The sequence below is a fragment of the Peromyscus eremicus genome, chromosome 8b, assembly GCF_949786415.1.
Source record: "Peromyscus eremicus chromosome 8b, PerEre_H2_v1, whole genome shotgun sequence".
NCBI lineage: Eukaryota > Metazoa > Chordata > Mammalia > Rodentia > Cricetidae > Peromyscus > Peromyscus eremicus.
Window position 1 is genome coordinate 32,481,453 of NC_081424.1, and position 19,293 is coordinate 32,500,745.

Sequence of the window (19,293 nt, forward strand, 5' to 3'; positions counted from 1 at the left end):
GAGTTGACATACCTAGGAAATATTGCATACACTAATATTTACTAAACCATATTTCTATCAAGTGATTTAAGATGATCATACAACCAAGAACCCACTAGAATAAAAGCTATGCTATAAAATTAAATATCAATTTCCCTCCTCAACTTAAAGCAACATATTTATGGGCAGTATAATAACTGTCATAATGACAACGAAACTCACACTCTGTCAAAAAATTCCTTAATTACAGATTTGGGCTGAGTTACAAGGTAATGGATTACTGGTACCCATCAAGTTAGTGGATATTTTGATGTTCTCATGAATCAAAGAAGGAAATAAAGTTCAAATCAATGTATTTTGAACTGATTTACAGTAGCTAAACTAGCAAAATGTCTTATAACTGGAGAAAGATGTTATGCACTCCTTCAAAGAATCAGTGAAAGAAGTGATCCTCCATAGTCATACAGGATCACAAATGTTATCACTTCGACACAAGCTTTGGCAGCTTTTCTCTCTACTGTGGCCACATTGGCTTTTTATCTCCTTAAAATAACTGTCCTTATAACTGATGTTTTCTATCTTTTTGTTTTTAGCTTGTTTTCTATATAGTCACTATAAAAATATGACTATTTAGTATTGCCATAATAGAAGCAGGTCTGAAAAATAACAGAAAACTTGTGACTACTCAGCCTTAGTTTAGAACATACTGACAACCTTCTTTACAGTTATCAACACTGGCTAATTCTCCCAGCCCACAGCCATAGAGCCCTGTGTACAACACAGCCCTGGTGTACAACAGGGGCAGAATCCAAAGATGCTGGTATAAATCCCTGACACAGACATCTTGAACTTGGTTGGATTGATCCAAGAGTCAGTTACAATGATGTTCCTGCTGACAGAGGTGAAGCATGGGTATAAGAGATAAGAGTAACAAAATGCCACGTCCACATCACAGCCGGTGAGGAAAGGAGAGAAATTTCTCCAAAAGTACCAACAGCTCTTAATGGATGTGAACATGCTGATGAGCATTACAGAGACTCCCACCCAGAATCAGAATAAGCCAGAAATACAGTGATGAAATACATGATTTGAAATGGAGAGTGAGGCTCATCTTCAGGAGCTCTTCAAATACAGTCAACACAACCTTGAGTTCAAATACTGTGTAGACAATCACCAAGGTCCCAGGTGAATGGGTTATCACAGAGGACTCCTTTGGGTTCTTGTAGCAGAGGGCTATGGGTGACAAGATTCTTCTCTTAGCACCATCTCTTTCTTGCTGTTCATTCAGGCACAAGTACAGAATTTTGATCAATCACATAAGATGACAATTTTTTAAGTGCTGAAAAAAGAAAAGAACCCTCATTAATTTGCATATCCAAGGTGTCCTTGTCAAACATTCCCTGTCACATCTTGATTTCAGCTTTAATCTTTGAACCTACAAAGCAGTTGTGAATTCTATTTAAATTTGTGTGTTCCATAAATTTCATTGTTATGGTCATGATTCTTACATCTCAGTGTAATCTGAGAAAAACTTATTCTTAATCCAGCAGCAATTACTCTTCCAAAAATATGCAGCAAATCTTCTGCTGTGACTTTATAATTTAACCAGTCATTTTCAGTACCTGCTCTGTGTGCCTAGGACTGTCCTCATTGTTAAAGCCCTGAAATTTGGTGAGGGTTTAACATGTATTACTCACTTTTCAATACTTCCACTCCTAATGTTGAGTAATAAGTGAGAAAAAGTTCCCAGGAAACAAAGCCAAATTGCACATCAGAAATGATGACAATAGGAATTTCCAAAGGGTGAGATATGAACAATGAGAAGAAACTTACATAAGTCTCTTCTTAAGATTTGATGTCTAACAGTGAATACTCTCAGTGATAAAAATGGCAGAGATGGTAGGAAGAGGAAAATGAGAGAAATTCTCACCTTTAAATGAAATGCATAAAGTTAAAACCAAACACACATACACACTAACAAATAACCCAGTACAACCAAGCATGGTGGCACACACCTTAATCCCATCACTGAGGAGGCAGAGGCAAGGGGATCTCTACAAATTCAAGACTGCTCTGATCTACAGAATAAGTTCTAGGTCAGCCAGGGCTACATAGTGAGACCCTACCAAAAAGAAAGGTCATCTATCATAATTGGAGTCTCTGTTGATGTTGGTATGTGTGATGTGGAAGTTACAGGTATGAGGTGAGCGGGTTATTCTTCCTCTTTTTTTTTTAGATAGAGTCTATAACTAAACATGGAGCTGGCCATTCCCTATTGGACTAGAAAGACTGGTCAGTGGACCCATTAGATCCACCTGTCTTTGTTCCCCAGGAGTGGGTGACAGGCACACACATGGTGTCTTTACCTATGTGTCTGTACATGGGTTTGTTCATGTGACTGTAGGTTCCAAAGGAAGCCAGATCCACCTGATCCTGTGTTACAGGCAGTTGGGAGCTGCCTGATGTGGGTATTGGCAACTCAACTCAGGTCTTCCACAAGAGCTGCACATCCTTTTACTACCGCAAATTCTAAGTAGTTATAGCTCTTGATCCAAAACTTCATGTTGCATAATTTGACCTCAAACACTCTTAGGAACTGAAGATGACCTTGAAGTCTAATACCCCCTGTCTCCATCTCCCAAGAGATGGACTCACAAGTAATATTATTTTCTGAAAATGAATAATACCCCACTTGATATGTATACAACATTTCCTTAATTCATTCTTCCATTGTTAGGTAAGCAGGCTGATTCCAGACTTGCCTATTGTGAAGACTGCAGTCATAAACAGGAATATACAAAAAGATATATCACATAGTGACTTTGATTTGAGTACACTGTAACAAATGATGTAACTGCATCATGTGGTAGTGACTAGAGTTGCTGTAAGCACTAGAAAGGGAAAGCCAATGCCCTATAGTGCAGTAACACAAGATTGGTCAGATACAGGCAAAACTTCCCTTCAAAGTTTTTATATTGCAACTACTCTACACTTAAATCAGGCAATCTAAGCTCAATAGAGTCATCCAGGTTAATTTGACCTTTGCTTTCAGGCTAACTCCATGAAAACTTAATGCTGAGGTAAGATATAATTAGGAGATATTCCCAACGCCTGTAACATTCCTGTAGAAATGTTACTTCCATGGTTGTTTACAAATTTATTTTTAGTAAATTGGTTCACTAAAAGTCAGATCAAGGTTGGACAGAAGTTTTGCTTCCCTGGGGTTTAAGATTCTAACCCTGAGAGCACAATTCTCAGACAAACTTTTGGTTCTTTGGTGAACAAAAGGTTTCATTCTCATTTCTTCACTTGAGCATTAGTTTACAAGTTGTTGGCTCCTGAAACACATTATAAAAAATCCACTAACTTGTAATCACCCAAGTGATAGAGAGTGTGAAGCATTCCTCATTAGAGAAGGATACAGTAATGATGGTCTGAGGTCATATCACAGTCAAAATTAAGAAGACATTTAGTGAGAGGAAAGGGAGAAAGTTTTTATTTTCTGTCCTTATGGCTTAGACTCTAACACAGTGGTTCCCAATCTTCCTAATGAAGTGACCCTTCAATTCAGTTTTTTCTGTTATGGAGACAACCCCCCCAACCATAATTTATGTCATTGCTACTTCCTAAGTGTAATTTTGCTACTTTCATAAATCATAATGCAATTATCTGATATACAGGATATCTGATATACCCCAGTGAAAAAAATAGTTCATCCTTACAGAAGGGTCAAGACCCACAGGTTGAGAACCCCTGTATAAGAGGATGGCAGCAACCAAACACAGGAAAGATGAAAGTTCCAAGCTTTGTGTGAACAGTTATGAGCCCTGAACACATGCAGCAAACTGTCTACTAAGGGGTCCAGGTCATTCTTTGAGTTCATGAATAATTGTAACAGTTTAGCTTGATTCATTACATGATCTACATGTATTTCAAAAATATTTCTTATTGATACTGGTAATTGCCTAAGGAATTCTTAGATGTGTGTGTGAAAATGTATGAAATTGTGGATGCCTCAACCATAGTATATAAGTGTTCTGTAGCCAATCTTCCCTTTTCCTTTTTTGGTAAACTCTCAATTGTTAGTTAACATGAGCATTGAAAATTTGGATTTCTTTCAATTTCAGTTCCAAAACTTCAGTCCACATCTGAATATTATCCCCCCTTTCCTCCAGCGATATACAAGCAACAGAGAATAATATTTGCTTTGAGGAAGATAAATGTCTTTCTTCATATTCATTATACCACAGATTTTTCTGTTTCTATCCCATAAGGAGGAGGAGCAAAGGGTTGATTAAAATGAATGAAATAGTTTTATAACCACTCTTAGCCCTCTTTTGGTGGGCTCAATCTTTGTGTTTCAAGCCTCTAATCAGGGAGGTCTCATCTTCAGTACTCTGTGGGAATCGTAATAATCCCCCATTACAGAAGGCTTGCATCAAGATGGCCTCTTTCTACAGATTCACCTCTTGTATGGAATCCATGCATGCTCTGTCAAGGCTCTTTGCCTTCTGTATGTGTTCTGTATCATGTGGAACTCACACTTCTTTGTTACATGGCAGAGAGAGCCTGTGTAGTTTTCTTCCAGTCACTCAAATTGCCCAATTTTATCTTCTTTCTGTTCTAAATAAACACAGTACAAGTTAAGGAATATTGCTACATGAGGAACCTTAAGTAGAGACTAAAACTTGAACCCCTTTGTCAGTACCTTCTTCAAAGTCATAGTCCTTAAACAACATGACCTTATGAAAATCCCATAAAGTTTCCTGTCATGGACAGACTGCCAGCAGGAATTGAAAGAGATCCACTGAAAAAGATCTCACCCACATGTCTTGGTAGGGCTAGAGTCTCTCAATGGAATCCATGTGTACCATATCACAGAGCTTACATTTGTTTGGTCACCACTTCGTGGGCTTTCTCCATCAATGCTTTATGACTACTACACATAGGGAATATTATTTTCCTGGTATCAGTGTTCTCTTGGATTCATCTTTCTCAATTCTGGACAGTGAGTGGGTTTATAAACAGGGAACGGAAAGACTGAGAGATAAGAGACATCATTCAATGGTCTGATACTGGGTAGTATGGGCAGGAAAGATGGTGCTTTAAATTGTACATGATTTTGAAGTTTTAATTTAAATTATACTTTGAATAAACTTTTAAATTCATGAAGTAAGTAATAGGCTGTGGAATCTATCTAGTGGATTTATCTACCATGGTGAATTGATGGAGGGATAGTAAACAGCACAGAGAAAGGGAATGATAAATCCATTTTGTGTTTGGGGTAGACCAAATGTAGGCTAAAATGAAACTAGAGATACATTTGACTAGTCAGGCTTCATGGTACAAGATGAGGTAAGGAAGAATTTGGTGGTCAAACTCTGTTCCTTGCTCCTTTTCTGAATAATTTCAGTATTCCATAGTATACTATCACCTGTTTTGACATATCTTATTTAGTTATTGAACATAAATAACAATTGATAATTTAATATTTTTGGACACATGTTAAATTTCTATATTTGGGTTTGCATTATAAAAATTTAAGTTTATTGTAGGGAAAACATTCAACCAGATGTACTCACTTGATTCCTTAGTTCATATTCCAAAACCACCAAAGCTAGACATAGGCGTTGACCAGCCAGAATCTGTTACTCAGAGAGTGGAGCAAGGCCTTGAGATGACATCAGCTCTCGACCATGTGGCAGCATTAGAAGTATGGAGGAAGGAGTCAGATCACATGGGGCCCTAAGGTCTAGATATTTTCTAACAAGTAATGGTAAAATTCCACATTTTAATAATCAAATGGTTAAATCGGTGTTCACTACTTAACATCATACCAACTGAATACAAAGTTTTATCTACATAATTCCTAAATTCTCACTGGAATGACCTAATACATAGATCTGAAAGATAAAGCATAGGTGGGCTGAGCTCACGGAATCCTGATGAAGAGAGGGGGGAAGATTATACTAGCCATGGGGGTCAGGTAGTGGCAAAGGAACCCACACAAACAACTAATCCGGACCCTTAGGAGCTCACAGAATCTGTGAACTGACAACCAGGGAACCTGCATGGGACCAACATAGACTGTCTATATTTGAGTGACAGTTGTCTAGTTGGTCTACTTGTGAGACCCTTAGCAGTGGGAACAGGGGCTATCCCTAATGCTTTGGCTGGTTTTGGGGATCCTATTCCTCACACTGGGTTGCCTTTGCCAGCCTTAAAACTGAGGTCCTCCTTCAAGTTGATAGATCCTGCTTTGTTTATACTCATGCAAGGACTACCCTTTTCTGAACACAAACAGTAGAGGTGGACTGGAGGAGGGTGGTGAGAAGGGGAGCAGGGGAGGGGGAAACTTGAACAGAGGAAGAAGGGGAAACTGTGATCAGGATGTTAAATAAATGAATAATTTTTAAAAAGAGTGGTAAAATTGGTGGAAAAAACAAAATAGCACATGCACACACACACACACACACACACACACACACACACACATATATATACATATACATATATATCCCACACACATAGACAAATACACGAATATGAACATGTACAAATACATATACCCCTTTAATTAGAATTTTTGTGATGAAAATCATATTTTCCCTTGAAGTAATTATGTGAAATTTATGTGTTCCATAATTCAGGCTCTAACCAACTTGGCTGAGTTCTACTTCATGATGGCAGTGAGGCACATTTAGGAGCAGCAACACTTACTCTCTGAGTCCTGGATGGTGCATGTTCACATCTGTCTATAAAGACAATAGCCATGAGAATTGACCTCTCCTGACTTAAGTGCACTCAATAACCAAGGAACAGTCTTACCTGTTCTACCAGATTGTACTGAAGAATATAAACCCTTGTAATTAAAGAGGTCCACAGCACAGAATAGATATCCCATAAATTCACATGCCAGCTTCAGAAGGTTTAAGTTCCCCCTTGTTGCATGCTCCCAGTTCCAGATCAGTGTGTAGCTAGAGTATTCCTGCCTGGCCCACAGTCAGGGCAAATCTCTCTTACCTGCCAGTCCCACAGCCGCTCAGACCCAACCAAGTAGACACAGAGACTTATATTGCTTACAAACTGTATGGTCATGGCAGGCTTCTTGCTAACTGTTCTTACAGCTTAAATTAATCCATTTCTATAAATCTATACCTTACCACGTGGCTCGTGGCTTACCAGCATCTTCACATGCTGTTTGTCATCTTGGTGGCTGGCAGTGTCTCTCTGACTCAGCCTTCCACTTCCCAGCTTTATTCTCCTCTTGTCCCACCTATACTCCTGCCTAGCCACTGGCCAATCAGTGTTTTATTTATTGACAAATCAGCAATACACTTGACATACAGACCATCCCACAGCATCAGTGTGTCTGCTACTGGGTTCTCTGGCTACCTTGTTTAGAAACCACACTAGATACTAGGCCTTTTAGGCACAAAATAAACCTACATGGTCACATGGAGTTTGTAGTCCCATCTTAAGCTTTATTATGTGCTTGCAATTGGAATGATTGTTGCCTAGAAAACTGTTTCCAAATACTATTGTGTTTAAATATGCTTACAATAAACCATTTTGCATTAGACTTCGTGAAGTTTGATCCAGGTTGACAAAGTCAGTCTGAACCGAGTTTTATTCTCACCTCTTCATTTTCCTGCCTGCTATGACAACTGCAGAGATCCCCACTGCTGTGATAAAACACCATGACCAAAGAAAATTTGGAGGAAATGGTTTATTTCAGCCTATATTACACCACCAGGTAACAACCCATCACTGAGAGAAGTAAGGGCAGGAATTCTAAGAGGCCAGGAACCTAGAGGCAGGAACTGATGCAGAAACCATGAAAGAGTGCTACTTACTGTCTAGTTCAAAATAGCTTGCTCAGATTGCTATCTTTTTTTTCTTTCTTATTTTACTAGCAAGAAAAATTTTTCATTCATTTTACACACCAATCAAAGATCCCCCTCTTCCCTCCTCCTGGCCCCCCATACTCTACCTTCCAACCCACCTCCCACTCTCACCCACAAGAAGGCAAGTCCTCCCATGGGGAGGCACATTCAGCAGAGGCAAGTCCAAGGCACTGCCCCTGCCTCAAGGCTGCACGAGGTGTCCTTTCATAGGTAGTGGGCTCCACAAAGCCCACCCATACACCAGAAATGGATTCTGATCCTACTGTCAGGAGGCCTCCCAAGCAGATCATGCTACACAACTGTCTTGCCATACAGAGGGCCCAGTCTAGTTCTAGGTAGGCTCCACAGCCAATGATGCAACTTTCATGAGTTCCCTCTAGTTTGTTTTGGTTGTCCCTACATGTTCCCCATCATGATCCTGATGCACATGCTCACAGAATCCCTCCTGTCTCCTTGACTGGACTCCTGGAGCTCTGTCTAGTGTTTGGCTGTGGATCTCTGCATCTGCCTCCATCAGTCACTGGAGAAAAGCTCTGTGATGACAGTTAGGGCATTCACTGGTCTGATCTCTAGGGCAAGCCAGTTCAGTTCAGGCATCCTCTCCACTATTGCCAGTAGCTCAGACTTGGGTCATCCTTAAGGACTCCTGGCAACTTCTCCAGTAGTTGGAGGCTTCTCTCTATCCCCATGATGTCTCTCTCCATCATGGTATCTTTATCATTGCATTCCTCCTCCCTCCCTGTTCCAGCTCAACCATTCCATTCCCTTATGTTCTCATCCTCTGTCACCTATCCTTTATTGCCCACCCCTAATCCTCAGTTTATTCATGGAGATCTTATCTATTTTCCTTCCCAGGGCAGTCCAGGCATCCCTCTTTGGGTCTTCCCTTTTAGTTAGCTTCTCTGGAGTTATGGGTTGTTGCCTGATTACCCTTTGCTTTATCTCTAGTATCCACTTATGAGTGGGTACATACCATGTTTGTCATTCTGAGTCTGGGTTACCTCACTCAGGATGATATTTTCTAGTTCCATCCATTTGCCTGTAAATTTCATGATGGCATTGTTTTTCTCTGCTGAGTAGTACTCCATTGTGTATGTGTACGTTTTCTTAATCCATTCTTCAGTTGAGGGGCATCTAGGTTGTTTCCAGGTTCTGGCTATCACAAATAATGCTGCTATGAACATCGTTGAGTATGTGCCCTTGTGGTATGATGTAGTATTCCTTGGGTATATGCCCAAGAGTGGTATATCTGGGTCTTGAGGTAGATTGATTCCCAATTTTCTGAGAAACTGCCATACTGATTTCCAAAGTGGCTGTATCAGTTTTCACTCCCACCTGTAGCTAAAGTTTTCCTGCCTGGCCCACAGTCAGGACAAATCTCTGACACCCGCCAGTCCCACAGTGGCTCAGACCCAACCAAGTAAACACAGAGACTTATATTGCTTACAAACTGTATGGCCTTGGCAGGCTTCTTGCTCTTATATCTTAAATTAATCCATTTCTATAAATCTATACCTTGCCATGTGGCTCGTGGCTTACCGGCATCTTCACATGCTGCTCGTCATGGCAGAGGCTGGCAGTGTCTCTCTTCCGCCTTCCTGTTCTCTCAATTCTCCTCTCTGTTAGTCCTGCCTATACTTCCTGCCTGGCCACTGGCCAATCAGTGATTTATTTGTTGACCAATCAGCAACACATTTGACATACAGACCATCCCACAGCACCCACCAATAGTGGAGGAGTGTTCCCCTTGCTCCACATCCTCTCCAACATAAGCTGTCTACAGTGCTTTTGATCTTAGCCATTCTGACAAGTATAAGATGGTATCTCAGAGTCATTTTGATTTGCATCTCCCTGATAATTGAGGATGCTGAGCAATTCCTTAAATGTCTTTTGGCTGCTATCTTATAGAACCCAAATCACCAGCCCAGGGATGGCACCACTCACAATGTGCTGGTCATCCCACATCAATCACTAATTAAAATATGCCATGCAGCTAGAGCATATGGAAGCATTTTCTCAAATGAGGTTTCATCCTTGTAGATAACTCTAGACATAAAAACGAGATAGCACAAAGGTTTACTTAAAAAAAGGAATTGCTTCTTTGAGTGTATTGAACTAAATATTAGAGTTGCTTTTGAATGTAGATATTTACAGTATGCATCAACTACTGTAAAGCTTTTGTTTATGTACGCTGTCACTCAAGTGAAGAGAGGACACTGTTCTATGGCTGCAGGATAAGTCACTTTTATTGTAACAGCTGAAGTCAAAAGAAACTGATGATGTTTAATATCTGAACTAAACAGCTATGGGCAGAGGACTTCAAGGAGTCTGAGAAGCCTTCATTCACATAAGGACAGACTTCCTCAAACACATTAAAATAAGAAATAAGGCAGGAGTGACAGCTTAAACCTCTAATCACAATGTTCAGGAAGCAGAAGCAGGGGGATTGCCTGGATTTACAATCCAATATAGGTTAGTCTGACCAATAGAGAAATTGTCTCAAATTAAAATCAGATACTGTATCATCTCTAAGGGAAAGCTTTACCAGTTTAAAATAGATCTGATAATAAAAGACAGCAATCATTAATATTCATGGTGCATGTCAACATAGATATTAGAAAAAATAATAGTAAGCAAGAACATCTCAGTATGCATCTATAACTTTAACAAATACAGAAGGCTCAGACTCTTCCTTTGTTTTTCTACTACCTGCGTGGGTGTTTTGCTTGCACATGTATCTGTGCACCACGTGCTTGCTGTGCCTGCAAAAGCCAAAGTTGTAGAAGGGAAATAGAGTTACAAAGGGCTGTGAGCTGCCACAGAGTGACCTCTGAAAGAGCAGCCAGTGCTCTTAACTACAGAGCTGTCGCTCCAGGCACAAGGCTTATAATTTTATAATGTCTTATCTGAACGAAAGTAATCTAGACTAGACTATGGAATTTGTTTATTTCACTACTGTAGACTGCTCTCTAATTTACTATTGAGAGAGTTACCTGTTAAACACATAGTTGGCTTTATCCAGGATAATTTTTATGACTAATTCAGACTTTTTAGGGGGTGGAGCTTAAGGAATACATCCGGGGATCCTTATGAAAATGTGTTTTCAAGATTCAGGGTGATGCATACTTTGCCCTTTAGTTTACTGTTTTCCTCTGCTGAACACATTATTAATTTGATTCTTGTGTATATTTTTTAAAAACTTCTATAAATCTATAGAAACTTTACAAAATAAGTGAAGGATCAGCTAATTTATAAATCACCTTGAAAAAAAGAATAACCATCTTTAAATCCTTCATTTCTAAAATAACAACTGGTAAGGCCTTTGGACTGTGACTTCTCTTCTGGGTGCTTGTTCCTAGAAAGCAGGTCACTGAACAGCTGTGACCTTTGTGACAGCGTTTTTCCTTCCTCTGTAAACAATGGAGTGGATGTTAGTTAATACGTCAACTTCTTGGATTATTTTTCCTGACCATAAAAGTCACATTTTTAAAAGTGCAAATCTGGGCCTCAGTGAATAGAGAACCCAACACACCCCTCCTGTGAGGAAGAGAGAGCCCACAAGGGTCTTTTTGTTTCATTTACATTGTAGTAGAAAATACTACCAAGGGATTTAATGACTATGTGTTGAAAATTGAGGCTTAAAAAGTTTAACAAAAGACAACAACTAGAATTTTAGGAAGGAGGGAAAAGCAGCTACAGGAAACCAACCAACACTAACCAGTACAAAACACAGTGGAAAATGGTTAGATCCAGGGTCATCTACTTGCATTACAGATAGAAACTAATTTTACATTTCTTGAAAAAGGCAGAAGCTGGATTTAAGTGTTTCATTCACAGCTGAAGCATAATCCATGACTCTACAAGATAAGATGTGGCATTCAGTTCTCTGGTGAATTTCTGCTGTGACTCTTTTTCAATCCCCAACTAAACTGAATCTACTCAGGAAACAAGTTGGTGGCTGAGGAATTCTCCCTCAAGATTCTGCCAGTGACAATCAGTCTGATGGCTTTCCGAAACCAAGGGTAAAAGAAAGCATAAATCAAGGGGTTCATGGCTGAGTTGAAGTAGACGATCCAAACTAGTATTTCATACACATACGTGGGTGTGATGAAGCCCAGGAGAGCATCAATGATGGAGTCAATGAAGTACGGCAGCCAGGAAAGCAGGAAGGCTGCCACTGCGATTCCCAGGGTTTTGGCTGCTTTCCTCTCCCTCTTGGCCACCCTGTCCTTGTAGCTGTCTGATGCCTTGGCCGTCTGGTCACTCATTCTCTCAATCCTCTGAGCCTGTTGTTTAGCAATGAAGAAAATCTTAGTGTAGACAGTTATCATGACAAGTGTGGGGGTGAAAAATAACAGAAAATTGATGAAGACCCAGCTTTGATTCACTGCAAGTTGACAGCCTCCCACACAGGTAAGGGCAGTCACTAGATCCTCCAGTCCAGCCTCATTTGCCCCTGTGTAAAGGAGGGAAAAGCTATAGATGATGGACAGGAGCCAGCAGAAGGTGATGCACTTGCCAGACACAGATGCAGTGAACCTGGTGGGGTAAATCAGGGGGTCACTGACAGCAATATATCTATCCACAGAGATGAAGCACAAGTGGAAGATAGAAGAACTAGAAAATGATACATCAAAACAAGAATGAACTTTACAGTAACTGTCCCCAAAGTACCAGCAGCTCTCCACAGACCTCACTGTACCGAAGGGCATCACAGTCAGTCCCACCAAGAAGTCAGCACAGGCCAGGGATGCCACCAGAAAGTTGGCAGGAGAGTGTAGCTGTCTGAAGTGAAGAATGGACATTATCACCAGGAGGTTTCCACACACAGCCAGCACAGCCCCAAAGCCAAAGATTGCATAGAGGATGAGGCAAGGGCCTGGGGAGTAAGGGTTCCTGATGCAGGATCCGTTCAAGTTCTCATAGCACAGCTGGACAGATGTGGCAGAGACCATTCCTCTGCTCAGGATGCTGTCTTGTTCCCAGAGAAAACTACCATTATCTGTAGCCATGCTTGCAATTCCAAAAATCCTCAGGAACAAAAAATGCAGAATATGTAATTTCTAATGGATTTTCATTTCCTAAAATTATTTGCTTCCTAATTCACAGTCAATCTTCTGTATTACATGAATCCTGTTTAAGTCTAAATTAAACATTATCTCTGCTTTATGTATTTCCTCACATCTCAAAGCACCAATCTACTCTGTGACACACATTTAAATCTCACCTTTTGTTAGCAATTTCATCGTCTTTAACTAACCTACATTAATGCCCTCAAGCACTTTTAACGCGCAGGAAAGCAACCTAATGATGCCAAGTACAGTGTGTCCCTAAGACTGAATCCCCATGGTGCAAGGTGAGGTAAGTGAGAGCTTGCCAGTGAGTATGTTGTTTGTGCCACAGTCAAATTTTACCTCTTCTAATTTGCTGGTGATAACAACCGATCTTTCTGTGTAACATATGTACTTGTGATTTCTTCCCTAGCAGAACTTTACCCAGAATTTAAAACTTCGTTCAACTATTAAAAATGACCTCTCCCCTTCTTGAGAAATTTTATCAGTGACTCTTATATTGAAAGTCACCAAAATTCCTGCATTAAGGTTCTTTCTTCCTTCAGGCATTGGTCCTTTTTAAAGAAATAAGATGGAGAGCCATAAGAACAACTACTTTTCTCTTGAAAATATTTTTGATTTGGTAAAGCGGGTAAGGACTTCAAGGATTTGCTTGTGGAATGAAGCAAGGTGGCTAGTATAACAAACAGGATTTCTTCTCTGATTTAATGGAATCATTAGAAAGATGCCACCAATCTCAAATGTGAAAGGAATCTTCAGGGTATGTTGTCCTAATGCATGCCTATTTTACTTTGGAAATGTTTCTCCTTACAAAACACTGTTACTGAATCTGCCTAATCTCTGAAAATCCTTTTCTGTTGAAAATCTGGACATTGTTAGTACTGCTTTTTTGGTATCGAGTTGTACATTATGCAATAAATACTTCACATTAAAATCTACCTAAAGATTTTTTAAAAAATTTTGCTTCCATCAATACCTATGAACATGAACTATCTCTGTAGTTTAGTGGCAGTCAAAATAGCATTATATTTTTAATAATAATAATAATAATAATAATAATAATATACAGAACAGTTATTTTCTTATTTGCCTAGATTAGCAACAAAAAGGTAATAAATTTTGAATTGCATTTCTTGTTCTATTCAAAATAAAACCACACTTTCCAGGCAGTGGATTACCCAGTAAACAAAGTGCTGGCACTTTGTACCTGTTGGGATAAGAGTTTGGATCCTCAGAAAACTAATAAATGCCTGGTAGATATGGCTGCCCACCTGCAACTTCAGTGCTCAGAAGGAGACACAGTTGATTCCCAGAACAAGTGGGCTAGCTAGAATAGTAGTGTTGGCAAGTATGGGTTCAACTGAGAGACCTTGCCTCAAAGAAGAAAAGGAGAGCAACTGGAGAAGACAACCAGTGCCACCTACAGGCTTCTACATGTATATGCACACATGCAGACATTCCTACACATGCTAAATACAATGATAATATTTTTCACACCTCTGTTTAATTGTAAGCTGTCTGTAGCCAGAAGTTTCTCTGGTCCTGCCTGGCCCCATGGTTGGGACAAATCTATCACCCACAGTCCTGCAGCCACTTCTATAATAATCACTCAGGGGCTTAATATTATTTACAAACTGTATGACCTATGGCAAGCTTCTTGATAGCTCTTAAAATTTAACCCATTTCTATTAATCTCTAAGTTGCCATGTTGCTGTGGCATTACCAGTCCGCTGGCATGTTGCTCCTTGGGCAGCGGGCTGGCATCTCTCTGCCTCTGCCTTTGTTCTTCCTCTTTCTCTATTGGATTTCCTGCCTGGGTAGAACCTGACTCACCACAGGATAGAGCAGCTTCTTTATTAACCAATCATAGCAACATATATTCACAGCATACAGAAAGACATTCCATAGCATTTCCCCTTTTCTGTCTAAACAAAAAGGAAGGTTTTAACTTTAACATAGTAAAATTATATATAATAGAACAGTTATCAAGCAGAAAAGTTACAGTTACAATATCTAGTCTATTTATATTCGGCAAAATTAAAGAAAATACTCTATCATCTATCTTATTTCTATGAGTCTAAATTTTCATATCTAATTCATCTTTCATAGTAACCAAGGAAAACTATAATTATAACTATCTAGTATTGAACTCTACCAAAGACCTCAGAAGGATATAATATACCTAAGTAAACAGGAAGTGCTTTGTAAGCAACTTTCAAAATTCTGGATATGACAGAGACAGCTGGCTGCCTGGACAGTCATCCAAAGTTCCTTTGCAATGTTGGGGAATCCATCTTCATCCTATAGGCCTAGAGTCTCTCAGCCGCTTCTCCCTGTGTCCTGCAGAATGTCTGGCAGTCTCCTCTGTGAAGTAGGAACTGGAAGGACCATCTTGCCTTGTTTTGGCAAAATTCAGTGGTCATTTTCTTATGGGTCCTGTATGTCCAGTTTATATAACATATCATCAAGCAGTCTAGGCAAGAGCAGTTTCTTGCCCAAATGGCTAACTTTTGCCATAAAGAAAGTAAACTTCATGTGGAGTTTCTTTGATGCCCATCATCTTCTCTGAAATAGTTGGTGATGTCAGGAGCAGATGTGTCTCATTGTTCAGAAAAATCGAAGTTCTTAAAAACATTTCAAATTCCATATTCTGTAGGTCATTGAAGTGTTTGAAGATTACCTATCTATCTGAAACATATCCCTGCATATCTAGAAAACCTAATTAATATGACTATAATTTTGACTATTGTAGATGACTATTAATTTGTATTTTTAATTATATATTATATTTTAAATGAGTTGCATAAGCATAATACCTAAACAAGAGTAGAAATCTACATACAATATAACAAAATTAACTTTAAATTTTAATCAATAAACTAAAATCCATAGCAATGTAAAACATTTCAAACAAGTTGTTGCTCTTTAAAAATAGATTCAATAATCTACCCTTTCATCCCATCATATCTATATATCATATCCCCCTTTTTTCTTTTAGAAAGAGATGGACTATGATCAATAACAATTTATAACCAATGTCTAAACAAAGACAAACATCCATAATCCATTTTTTTGGAATGTGGGCATAGTTTTCTAGGCTACTTCCTGCTGACTGAGGGCACTGTTAGTCTTATGGGGACACAAAGAAAATTTTAGGATTGTGATCAAGTCCTAACTGGAGTAGTCTGTGAAGCTGTATTCTCGGAGTCAGTTACTTTGAAACTGTTCTAGATGTTGGATCAACTGGAGATCTCTCGGGAGTCTTCCTTGATCCATATTAATCTGGAAGGAATCCACAGCTTCTCATCTTCTGTGGAAAGAAAAGTAGGACCTCTTTTCCAAAGCAAAATATGCTTGGACATAAATTTTGAAGTCAAGATACCTTTAAAATACATATATTGGTTTAACTCAGCAGCCTTTACAATCAAATGTCTCTCTCCAGGTAAAATCCCAAAGACAATATAATCTAGACTCTGTGTGATTTCCATCTTTACATGGCTTATTTTTTTATATTATTTTTACTGTCTCTTTAAAGACTTTATTTTTTTAATTATATTTTTCTTTATATAACTGTCCATCCTCCCTTTCCACTCTCTTTCAAATATATATATATATATATATATATATATATATATATATATATATAATATATATTATATATATATATATAATATAAACCATTTAGAGGTTTATCCATCTGAATCTGTCTTCTGTGTATCTATAATCTTTTTCTGATCAGGAGAGATTTTGAACTGCTAAACTGTGTGACTAGGACCAATGAGGCAGCCTTGGCTACCAACTCTGCCCATCTCAGCTTCCCAACATGGATGAGGTACGCCTACCACCAACTCTGGGAAGCAGTGATTCAATGCTTCCAACAAGCAGCATATAGACCAGAAACTTTTTTTGGGTGTCTGTATTAGCAAAAGCTAAATCTGCCAGTAGCTGGAAGATTTCCTGTGTCCTGGCCTGCCGGCAGTTGGGACAAATGTCTCCCACTGCATCTCCCAAGTAAACACACAGAGGCTTATATTAATTATAACTGCATGGCCATGGCTCAAGCTTTTAGCTAGCTAGCTAGCTCTATATCTTAAATTAGCCCATAACTATTAATCAATGTATTGCCACACATTCCGTGGTGATAAATTATTGATACATGTCAAGTTACTGGATGTTTTCATGAATCAAAGAGAAAAAAAAGCACAAATCAATGGATTTTGAGCTGAGTTATAGTAGCTAAACCACCAAAATGTCTTATAACTGTAGAAAGGTGTTATGAACTCCTTAAAAGAATCAGTGAAGGAAGTGATCATACAAGGTCATAGATGATCACAAATGCTATCGCTTTGACCCATGGTTTGGCAGCTTTTCTGTCTCCTTTGGCCACATTGGCTTTATATATCCTTAAAAATGACTGTCCTTGTAAATGATGTTTTTTACTTTTCCTTTTTAGATTGTTTTCTAGTCACTATAAAAATATGACTATATAGTATTGCCATAATAAAGGCAGGTCTGAAAAAATAACAGAAAACCTGTGAGTACTCAGCCTTAGTTTAGAACATACTGATATCCTTCTATGTAGTTAACAACACTAGATAAATCTTCCAGGTCAGGGTCATAAACATCTATGTGGAACAGAGCACTGTTGTACACTGGGGCAGAACCCAGGAAATGCTGAGGCAAATTCCTGATGCAGACACTGTGAACTTGGTTGGATAGACCAAAGGGTCAGTGACAATGATGTACCTGTCCATGGAGACGAAGCATGGGTGGAAGAGAGAAGAGCAACAAAATGCCACATCACAGCAGGTGAGTAGAGTAGAGAAGTTTCTCCCAAAGTGCCAGCAGCTCTCAATGGATGTGACCATGCTGAAGGGCATCACAGAGACTTCCAACCAGAATCAGAGTAAGCCAGAAATACAATGATGAAATTCAATTGCTTGAAATGAAGAGTGAGCCTCATCTTCAGGAGGTTTTCAAATACAACCCAGAGGTCAAATACTATGTAGACAATGACCAAGGACCTGGGTTTTCACAGAGGAATCCTTTGGGGTCTTGTAGCAGAGGGCTATGGGTGACAAATTTCTTTTCCTGGCACCATCTTTCTTGCTGTTTATGCAGGCACAAATTCTGATCCATCCGATAAGATGGATTTATTTTGCTGAAGGGTAGATAAAAATCCTCATTAATTTGCATATCCAAAACATTATTATCAAACATTTCCCCATTCCCTGTCCCAGCTTGACTTCAGATTTAATCTTTGAACCTATAAAGCAGGTGTGAATTTTACTTAAATTTGTGTGTTTCATAAATATCATTGTGTTGATCATGATTCTAATGTCTCAGTGTAATCTGAGAAATAATATTTTTTAATCCAGCTCCAATTAGTCATCAAAAAATATGCAGCAAATCATCTGCTGTGACTGTAATTTAACCAGTCATTTTCAGTACCTGGTCTATGTGTCTAGGACTGTCCTCATTGTCAAAGCCCTGAAATGTAGCTAGAGTTTTCCTGCCTGGCCCACGGTCAGGGCAAATCTCTCTCACCCGCTAGTCCCACAGCCACTCAGACCCAACCAAGTAAACACAGAGACTTACATTGGTTACAAACTGTATGGCCGTGGCAGGCTTCTTGCTAACTGTTCTTACAGGTTAAATTAATCCATTTCCATTAGTCTATACCTTGCCACATGGCTCGTGGCTTACCGGCATCTTCACATGCGGCTTTTCATCGTGGCGGCTGGCAGTGTCTCTCTGACTCAGCCTTCCACTTCCCAGCTTTATTCTCCTCCTTGTCCCGCCTATACTTCCTGCCTAGCCAACGGCCAATCAGTGTTTTATTGACCAATCAGCAACACATTTGCCATATAGAACATCCCACAGCACTGAAATTTGGTGAGGGTTTTGTAAATAAATTTGTTGCAATTCTGTGGGTTTGGTCCCAGGTTTCAGCACCAAAATGTGAGTTTTGCAACTCTGGGGAAAGGTATCCTGACTACTTGGGGACTCAGGCAACACCTTTAGCTGCTTAGGACAGCTCAGATGGCTGGAGCTGCACAGAGACAGCTCAGCCCTGGAAGAGAAGTTTTTCTGACTGCTCGGGAGAGTCAGGCCTGGAATTGCTACAGCAGGGAAGGGTATACTGACTGTTTGGGAGAGACAGGCTACACCTGGTGTAAAGGGGGATGGTCTCCTTGCAGGATATAGTAAACCTGCTCCTCTCCTGGATAGCTGCCACAGCTGAGCTTTTCTCAACCCCCACTGAAGAGGGCTTCTTATCAGAGCTCTGCTTCTCCAGCCTAAGATGCTGCTTCTTTTGCTTCACTCTGCAAAAA

At 39.5% G+C, this 19,293-nt stretch overlaps 1 protein-coding gene and 1 pseudogene across 1 annotated transcript; both read right to left on the reverse strand.

Annotated features, from left to right (window-relative positions):
• Nucleotides 1-11,821: 11,821 nt before the first annotated feature.
• LOC131918855 (trace amine-associated receptor 7e-like) lies at nt 11,822-12,898 on the reverse strand. Its single transcript, XM_059273019.1, has one exon. It carries the CDS (start codon nt 12,896-12,898, stop codon nt 11,822-11,824), a length of 1,077 nt encoding a protein of 358 aa, XP_059129002.1.
• Nucleotides 12,899-17,142: 4,244 nt separating this feature from the next.
• LOC131918819 (trace amine-associated receptor 6-like) lies at nt 17,143-17,921 on the reverse strand (annotated as a pseudogene).
• Nucleotides 17,922-19,293: the final 1,372 nt, after the last annotated feature.

Excerpts from the sequence above, each read along its gene's own strand:
- LOC131918855 (XM_059273019.1), bottom strand. The coding sequence starts at position 12,898 with ATGGCTACAGATAATGGTAGTTTTCTCTGGGAACAAGACAGCATCCTG.